Source organism: Monopterus albus, unplaced genomic scaffold (assembly GCF_001952655.1).
Source record: "Monopterus albus unplaced genomic scaffold, M_albus_1.0 scaffold16.1, whole genome shotgun sequence".
Classification (NCBI taxonomy): domain Eukaryota; kingdom Metazoa; phylum Chordata; class Actinopteri; order Synbranchiformes; family Synbranchidae; genus Monopterus; species Monopterus albus.
This window is the reverse complement of record NW_018127896.1, coordinates 3,710,533-3,719,689: the sequence shown is the minus strand read 5'-3', so window position 1 is coordinate 3,719,689 and position 9,157 is coordinate 3,710,533. Positions and strand designations below refer to the sequence as shown.

Here is a 9,157-nt window from a genome sequence, read left to right as displayed (position 1 = left end):
CCTGCCGTGAACACTGTAATGGCGGCGACACACACTGAGACTGATTCACCACTGCTGCTGTCATTCCCCTCTCTCCAAATTCTTTCCCTCTTTATTATTTCCTCCCAGTGTAGAGGAGTTCTGCCGAGTGTGTCTCAGGGCTAAAAAGATTGTCACTTCAGGCTGAACAATTAAGTTGTGTTACATTCAGTCCACACCCCGCCGCATTTCTGGCTCTCAGCTGCATTCTGGTCACATCTGTCTGTGGGGAAGCCTCAGATTTCCCCTCCCCACCTGTACCACCCACTCAGTCAGTCCTCTTACTCCACATCTAACTCTCCTCCCCTCCCATTCTTCCTTTAAAAGCATAGGACTGGAAAACGGGTGAAGATTTTGCTCCAATTAAGTTGTCCCACACGATTTTATTAATCATCAGGGAGGAAGTCGCAGCATAACTTTTCTCAGCAGGACTTTGATTTCAAGTCTAAAAAGTCAGGCTATGCCTGCATTTTGTGACTTTAAATCAATAAATATATTAATACTTTTTTGCAAATCAGTAGCTTTACTTTAAATCTATTTAATCATAAGTACTGCAGTTTATTTTGTTTATAAAATGCATTTCTGTGAGTGAATTCGAACTTTTGAGAACTGGTGTTGCAAAAGCATTTTGTTGTTTCTTTATTCTGAGTGGACCACTGTAGAGAATGGTTCGAGATCTATTCAGCACATTGATGCAGGAGTTCGATGGAGTTGTTCAGCAGTCCAGAACATCAATACATGTCTGGGCTTTGTGCCATTTTGCCATTAATCAACTCCAGAAAGAATGATACACCAGTGAGAGAGTTTCTCCGCTGCAGGGTCGGAGTGCAACACAGCAAAATGGCAATAATGTTCCATTCTTTCCATGTAAAGATACAGATTCACCGCTCAGAGTTCCTGGTTGTTTTTGTAACAGTTGGTCCTTGATTTCAGATGGATAAAGCTGGCTTCTTATTTCTAACCAGTGATTTTCTGGTTGAACTGACTTCATGAACTGGAGCTGCCTAACTAATTAAGCTAATGTGAACTCAATGAGTTGGCCTAAAACACTGGGTCCTATGGACTTTCCATGTTTTGAAATTTAAGAGGCATTACTGTAAATATACGCTTGATGGCTAGGTCCATGCTATTCTGCTAAGAACTGATCCAAAATGTCCCGTGCACAAACTAAAAAGTCACTTCATCATAACTTTCTCTCTATCATCTCATGCAGGCCTACTCATCTCTCAACATGAGTCGCACCCCTCGGACCAACTCCCTCTTCTGGCATGACTACGATGACAACTGCCTGTACGAGTGCCTAGATGGGAAGGACTGCAAGAGCTTCTTCTGCTGCTATGAGGAGTGCAAAGAAGGCGGCTGGAAGCAGGGACGGATCCATGTCAACATCCGCGAGCTGGATTCTTACTCCCGGGTTTTCTTCCCCACCTCCTTCTTGCTCTTCAACATTGTCTACTGGGTCAGCTACCTCTATCTCTAGTCGGCACCATTGTGCATCATGGCTCGTGATATGAGGTCAAAACTAAGCATGGAGCACAAAATGAGGTGGATCCACTCTGTTGGAATCGGAAAAGATATGCTGCTGTGCACCCTGGGAAGGCCACAATACCATGAGCAGCAGCAGTAGAACAAGTTGCCAGCATTAACATGTATGCATAGGTCCTGTACATGACTCTGAGAAACCAAGCAAACGGGCAGCAGTGACTTCACAGTTGTTTGGGGATGGAGTTGCACTGCTGAATCTTGGTCGTCGAGATGACGAAGCACCCATAGTGCCTTCTTTAGAAAGGGTGCAGCACAGAGAGAGACGCAGCTTCAGAGCCCCTGCTGTTATCTTTGTTGCTTCATCCAGCACGTCGCAACATGCCGAGTTGTTTATTCTTTGATTGAACAAACCCAGAACACAGTAGTCAGCGCTGGAATACTAACAGTCACCATTCGTTTTATAGCAATTTAGTTTTTGTTCTACCTTAGAAATCCTACTCCTTTTTAATAACAGTAATGTTTTCTTCTTCCTCTTATTAGAATTAGTTGTATTTTCTAGCCCACATCTGTTGTGCAGTGTTAAAGATGAGTTAGCACCAGGGCCAGTGGTTGTCTGGTTTGTTTATTTAAGTAAGTGAGCTTCTGCTCATGATGCTTTATGGCCAGGCCATGCAGTTTACAGCAGATGCCAAGAAGGTCTGGGTGTTTTAATGAATGCTGGATTATATTCTTACACGTCAGATATATCCATCCATCCATTATCTATACTGCTTATTCCTGAAAAAGGTCACAGGGCTTTGGAGCCAGTCCCAGCTGACACTGGGCGAGAGGCGGGGTTCACCCTGAACAGGTCGCCAGTCTATCACAGGCATATTAAGTACACATATTACTGTAAATGAATAAACAGATTAGAGCACTGCTAATTTTCTCCTAACAGCTATATGAACACAGTTTATTTTACACACTTCTGTTTATTTTAGTTTATGTTTTTATATAGGGCCTTAAAAGAAATATATAATGTACATTTTCAGACAATGGCTGTATCTTCTCATTTAACTCTTGGCAAGAAAGCAAGTGAACTATTCTTAATTTCTTTTTGGGTTTGTTGTGCTTTCGGGTACATAAAAAAAGAGAAGTCACTGGCATTGCTTTCAGTGGAGAGTTGTGGGTAAACAGAAATCATTGTTTTGGCATGAAAATAGCTCAATACTAATATGCAGGATATTGACACAAACTGAGCTACAGAAGCTTTAATGTTGGCCATGAGTCACTTGTGTCCTGAAGCACACACTTACATTAGAGTCTTGCCACCCAGGTTCAGAAGTCGAGTACATAAAACCTCCTGTGCCTGGCCGGCAGTGACCACAGGTACTGTACCATAGGGTTTATACACTCCATGCTATACACAGTGCGGCATTGTAAAATGGATGGCTCTTGACGGAACCCCACATCTCCTCCATAGACACGTAACACTGATGCCGGAACGTTTGGGGAGGCATTCGGACAAAGGAGTTCAGACATGGACGGACTTTGCCGCTTTAGGCAGTTTTGTTCAGTGTTCTTTGGTGTTTTTGCAGTTGTTTGGCTTTGTAGAACAATCAGACCCCTTTCCTCCTCCCTCAATGCACACACACTTTTCCCCCAGTATTTGTATGTTCAGAGAAAAGCTTTTCTGTACGATGTATCTAATTAATGTTTCTATTTTCATACAGTTATATATGGAATGTATATTAGGCCAGTAGCGAGTCCGGAGCCAGCCTGCTTCCACTTCAGTCAGTTCAAGCGGCATAAATGAGTTTATATTTAGGGGTCCAAAATATTCACAAAGGCCTCTAGACACATTTGTGTCTTGTTCAGAGATTTGTAATCACGAATCAGATTGGCTCAAGTGATGCTAGAAAACCAGCGGCAGGGCTGTGGTCCTGTGGCCCATGACTTTGTTGATTTAGTACATGAACTCATATGAGACAGTGAAACTTGATTAGTATTTGGACATCTATCTGTCTGGCTGTCTATGAACTGACTGAACTGAACAGAGCTTGGCCCACATCGCAGCAAAGCTCTCCTCACCTCTGATATTTCTACTACACTTTATAAGTGTCTTAGTCTGTTGGGATACTTCAATAAAACAAAATCACAATTTTCTACGCGTTACTGAGAATCACCTGTGTGTTTCAACTGACTGCGACTTGTGTTTGTTAAGCCTCTTTGGATGTAGAGTACTAGCCCAGGATCAGCACTGGTAAGCATAATGAAGTCCCTCTGCCAGAGACCTCATCACCCCCCATTAAAGTAGAGCGGTGCTTCATTCATGCCAAGGTGTCATGAAATCATGTATTATTGCTATTTCATCCTGCAAACCAATTTTGCTTTGATTGTCAGTGAGGTCCCTGGAGAGCGAGGCTGTACACGGAAAGCCACTCTGATCCTGGATCAGCACTCTGAAGGGAAATATTTTATTAAAATGGGATCTAGGGTGAAAATAGGTATGTTTTTTCTAGTGCGTGGTACATTGCTGATATTAATAAAAGATGTTTTGGTCAAGTGCTACTGTGAAGTGTTTTTGTGTGAAGCGTCCTCGTGTTGTCTACAGTAACACTGATTTATGCATTTTGTTCATACACAAATATTCTCACAGATTCTCTTAAATTTCTTGTATACAGAGCCCCCTAAGGGTCATGGCAGTGGGGTTTTTTTCTCATCTACTTTTGCATTCCCTCACAATACTTTTTGCACATTTCTGATAAGTTTTGCCCAGCGCAACACCACGGTGGCTATGGATCGGTTCCCAACGTGGCATTAACTATACTGATATAATATTACTGCTCAGTAATATTATATCTTCTTTTTTCTTTTGGGCATAATCTGATACTACTGTAGGCTATGTGTAATCTTATCACACAGGCCTACTCATCTATATAAGCTGTAAGATACAGGACTACAGACAAGTATGTGATAAGATTATACAAAACATATGTGCTATACTCCTGTAGGTTATGTGATAATATTTCAGCAGTATTGTAATATGTACAAAATTAAATGCATGAAATTTTCACCATCATGCATGAACATAGTGAAAACATGAAAGCAAGACTTGGAGTTCTGTATGTTTAGGCCTATCTGTGTATTCTGTTATCTGCCCATAGATGCAGCTCTTATGATAAGTGTGATCACAAACAAACAAGAATAATATCTGAAATGCTGCTGTATATGATAATGCTGCATATGCCGTTTGAGTTAGCACGTTACCTAATCTGAACACAAAAGCACCTGTAGCGCTTCTTTTTTGTATAATCACTAGTGATCATCATCAGTACTCAGTTTATGAAAAACCGATAAAGAATCTTTATCAGTGAGGCTGTCAAGAAGACAGTGAAGGCATGTGAGCAGATGAGATAATCAGTAGATGTAAGAACTACAGGGCAAAATGTTTTAAGTGTGAAAATGAGATCTTTAGCAGCTGCTTTTGTCCGTTTCACGTGCCCACGCATTAACACGCCATTAAATTCACCTGCGGTGCAGTCACGTGGGGGGCGGGCTTGTTGCCCATTCGTCACTAAGCGAGTGACGTCAGACCGCCATCAAATTAAATATGGCGGCACTTCTGACCTGTCATTCTCTTAGATGGACTATGTGCTCCTCCCGAGTCACAAGTTTGAACAACGCTGCCGGTTGTTTGCTGCGATAGTTTGTGGGGCAGGTTTAATGTTGTTTTGTGAGTCATTTATTCTTTCACGAAGTGTTTTCATTAATCATGTTTTAATATCGGTGTGGACGAGCTCCCAAAAGCAGCTGCTGCTTCACTTTGTCCCGTATAACTTTGGCTAGATGAAGTTAGCCAAGCCACCAGAGAGGTACTGTTGTCATTGTAGCTAAAAAAAATGTATTTAAACCCGTATACTTCAGGTTCCAATGACTTGTACTGTCTCCACGTTCAAATATCTTGAGCGTTACCTGTCCCAAGTTACGTGAAGTGTTCAGGTTGAACCTTTCTCCTGTGATGGATTATGAGCCTCAGCTTGTGCCTCACATGAGTCTACACCGGAGTCACAGACGACCCTTCCGCTGAGCTGCGGAATTGATCCATGGCGACAGTTATAAACTATTTTTAGTGAGTTTCTTGATAGTCTAATTTTTCGCTGGACTGATGCTTCTGCAGCGTCTGAGGATTTGAGAAGTGGCTTCAGAATCTAGACGAGTCCTGTCAAACAATGGTTCCGGTTAAAACGCTCAGCCGTGTGTCAGTTCCGTAGCTCAGCAGCCGATTCGTCTCTGTGACTCGGTGCATGTAATACGAGGGGCCCAAGCTGAGGCTCCCGGCTCCACTTGACTGTATTTTTAGTGGTATTAACTTCACTTTTTCACCACTGACTGAAATGTTTTTCGTGGACAGGCTGAGCCGTCAGTCAGTATATACACGACCTCCGGGCACCGCGCTCCTCTGTCCATGTGGACAATATTAATTGTGATGAAGTGTTGATGTCTGACAGCTTCAAAGAGTCAGTATTATGTCAAACAGGGCTTGGTGACGTATGTTAGCTGTGCTCTGTCCTCCTAAAATCTGTTCTGCCACTATGACCTCAGATGTTCAGATTTGGCTGAATTCGTCTCCGTGTGCTCTTCTTGCTCCTGGCAGCAGAAGCAACAGCAACTTTTTCTTTTTCTGTGGTACAGTGGGTCAGGTAACCTTAGCACTTTTTTTGGTTTAGGATGACTAATGTTGGGCCTTGTAAGAAAATTAAACGGGTGTCCTCTCTTGTGTCAACTTAACTGTTGAATTTGTTCTTTTGTCCATGTTTAGGCTTTGAGGTGAAGCAGAAAATGTGACCCTTGTGAGAGCTGTTTCCAGTCCATGGCTGTGGCAGAGGAAGACTTGTCGGGAAGGACTCCACAATCAGTGTGGAGTCTCAGTTTGGAGGAAGGGTCTGACTCATTTCAGGTAAAAGTCATAATGTTGACATGGGATGACTGTTTCACAGACATTTGTTTGTTTAATTTCCCCAGTCCTACAAACCTTGGAGCCTCCTGTGATGTATCTGTGGCTGTGTGAGCAACAAGTACAGTCTGAGTTTACCACACTTTTTTTTTGTCCACAGTCCAGAAGCTGCTTGGGTGATGTCCATGTGCTTGACAGACCAAGCCACCACACTTTGTCCAGGTAAGTTTCTTTTTAAATGGTTGTTTTTCTATTGTGTCCATAGTTTACAGTTGCATATAGTGAGAACTGATCATTATCAAGTAAAAATGAGTTGCATATAGAGTGAGGGCTTCTTCCAGCTCATTGACTTAAAACCTAACCCCAGTACAATAGTCAATGCAAACAAACCCCTTGAGTCCTGTCACTAAGCACAACACACAATGAACACAAGCTTCTTTCGCCACTCTTCCAAGGCAGCAGCCGTTTCTGCAAAGAAACAGCATGAATACAATAAAACAAAGTATATAAATTACTACCTATGTGAAAGTGGCCCTTCAAACACAAATTAAATTGACCTTGAGTGGCTGGTTACACACATCTCCACAAAAGACAAAGTACTCTACTACCAACTTACACATGAATAAACTGACAAGCCAATGAAACCTGTAATTCAATGCAACACTTCCACATCTGTTCATGAAGCTCAAAACGTCTGAAATTCTCAAATGTATAAATTCAACAATTACAGCCCTAATTGAAGGTGGTGGAGTAGCAGGTTGCAGGCGTGAGTATTAGAAACACTCCTGAATACCATGTAGTCCAGTACACCACCACCTTTAACTCAGACATAACTGACTTATACATTTGAGCTTCATAAACAGATGTAGAAGTGTTGCACTGACAGGTGTACCTAATAAAATGGCTGCAGAGTGTAGAACACATTTAAATAAAAGGTTTGTACGTCACCTGTTAAGGACTATGCTGTCGGCTCTCTGAAACAGGCTTCTCTCTGCAAGGTCATCTGTCTCTCACACAAATCAGTCATTAAGAGGCTTTACTGATGAACAGCTTCCACATAGACGTGGAGTGAAATGCTAAACTTGCCTCACTACTTTGTGCTCCTCTCACTCGTCATCAGGTGTATCCCTGAGGATGGGGCTCGCTGCCAGGCAACTCAAATACTGTGGACGTTCTGGATCAGCAAAGGAGATTCCTCTCCATGGCTGCTGATCGGGTGGCTACAGAAAAAGGGCTGGTTAAAACTGGGATTTCTAATACATTTGACATTTTTATATTAACTTACTGTTTCAATAAATATGTTTTTTTGTGATGAACCTCATTGTGCTTCTAGAAAGGCCTTAAAAATATATAGTGAAATTTAACCTGCTGTTCTGTTCAGGTTTTGTTTACACTGGTGGTGTTCGTGGGTGTCCTGCACCTGCATCATCTTTTGGCTTCGTAACTCAACGTAATCAAAGATATTTAATCTAAAACAATGAATTTTAATCTAAAACAATGTAATAATCAACTAATAATCACATGTTTACATTTGCCCTTTACCTTTGTTAAATTACATTACATAAGGGTTAAAACTATTATGCTCATTTTTTTGTTAGACGAAGCAACAAATTTACAAATAAAGCAAGATTTCTCACAACTGCTGACTTTTATTTGAACCTCAGTCATTTCAAACATTCAGGACAGTTTCCACAGCACAAGCTGAACACACACTAACCATTTTGGTCTACACAACACAGCCCCACTGAACACAGACAAACCTATACATCACATGATCTGTGGTTTTTGGCCACAGATTTTCCCATCCCTGTGCAGTGTACTCATCAGAACAACATTCTTGTCTTTCTTTGGCACATAGGACACCAGGGACGTGTCAGCCGTGTACACAAACTTGGAAGACTTCACAGCCCTGTCCTTTGTAATCAATAGTTGAGGTGGGAGCTCTGACTTGTTTTTGCGAATAGTTCCCACCATGGTCAGCTTCCTCTTCAGGAGCTCCTGTCCCAGCTTGTGCGAGGTAATTGTTGCACATGATATTGTGTCCACTGAGCTTCTGAGTCAGGTCCAGGACAACTCTCATCCCTTGATTTATCTCTGGGGCTCCTCCGTCAGGTTTTCCTGTGTAGACTTGTAAGTTCCAAACATACGAGGTTGTGGCATCACAGGCAGCCCAGATCTCTGTGCCATATTTTGCTGGTTTGGATGGCATATACTGCCTAAAGGGGCAGCGGCCCCAAAATGGCACCAGCTGCTCATCAACGATGACATGAGGCCCAGGGTTGTAAAACAGGGGGAGGCGGTGCACTGTCCTGATGGCAGCTAGCTTGTCTGCCTCTCCTTCCATCTCAGTGTGCAGTCATTGAAAATGTGTTCTGATATATGTTCTTCACACAAAATGAGCCAAGGCCATTGAGTCTGAGCTTGAAAAATTAATTACGCGTACGTTTTTTCTTTAGATAAAAAGTGAAACCGGGTGTAAAAAACCCGAACAGAACACAAACTATTTGTATTATAGTCTATGTGTTACCCATCATACACAGCTTTAAACATCACTACTCAAAAGTGTAAAGCCATACTGAAACCATAAGAATATTAATAACAAAAAACTAACTCAATAGAGAAAGTTGAACCTTTTTAGGAATTTTATTGAGATTTTAAAAGAGTAGTAATTAATTACTACAGGTAATTAATTTGGGTGTTACTAAATTACATGACACA

At 41.9% G+C, this 9,157-nt stretch overlaps 1 protein-coding gene and 2 long non-coding RNA genes across 4 annotated transcripts in view; 2 read left to right on the top strand and 1 right to left on the bottom strand.

The window, feature by feature from the left end:
• The window catches only part of LOC109955675 (gamma-aminobutyric acid receptor subunit gamma-3-like), an 81,272-nt gene extending 78,958 nt beyond the window's left edge, over positions 1-2,314 (top strand). For both annotated transcript variants that reach the window (XM_020592079.1, XM_020592080.1), the window contains one exon: positions 1,232-2,314. In XM_020592079.1, coding sequence (XP_020447735.1) covers positions 1,232-1,498 — 267 coding nt within the window. In that variant the 3' untranslated portion in view covers positions 1,499-2,314. The remainder of the gene's footprint in view (positions 1-1,231) is intronic.
• A 2,794-nt stretch (positions 2,315-5,108) lies between these two features.
• LOC109955676 (uncharacterized) lies at positions 5,109-7,647 on the top strand. Its single transcript, XR_002274301.1, has 4 exons — positions 5,109-5,357; positions 6,305-6,442; positions 6,600-6,661; positions 7,560-7,647. It is a non-coding gene; the product is annotated as an uncharacterized LOC109955676 (long non-coding RNA).
• The window catches only part of LOC109955677 (uncharacterized), a 5,992-nt gene continuing 3,502 nt past the window's right edge, over positions 6,668-9,157 (bottom strand). The window contains exons 2-3 of the long non-coding RNA XR_002274302.1: positions 7,388-7,659; positions 6,668-6,907 (exon numbers count right to left, since the gene is read on the bottom strand). This is a non-coding gene — a long non-coding RNA (uncharacterized LOC109955677). The remainder of the gene's footprint in view (positions 6,908-7,387; positions 7,660-9,157) is intronic.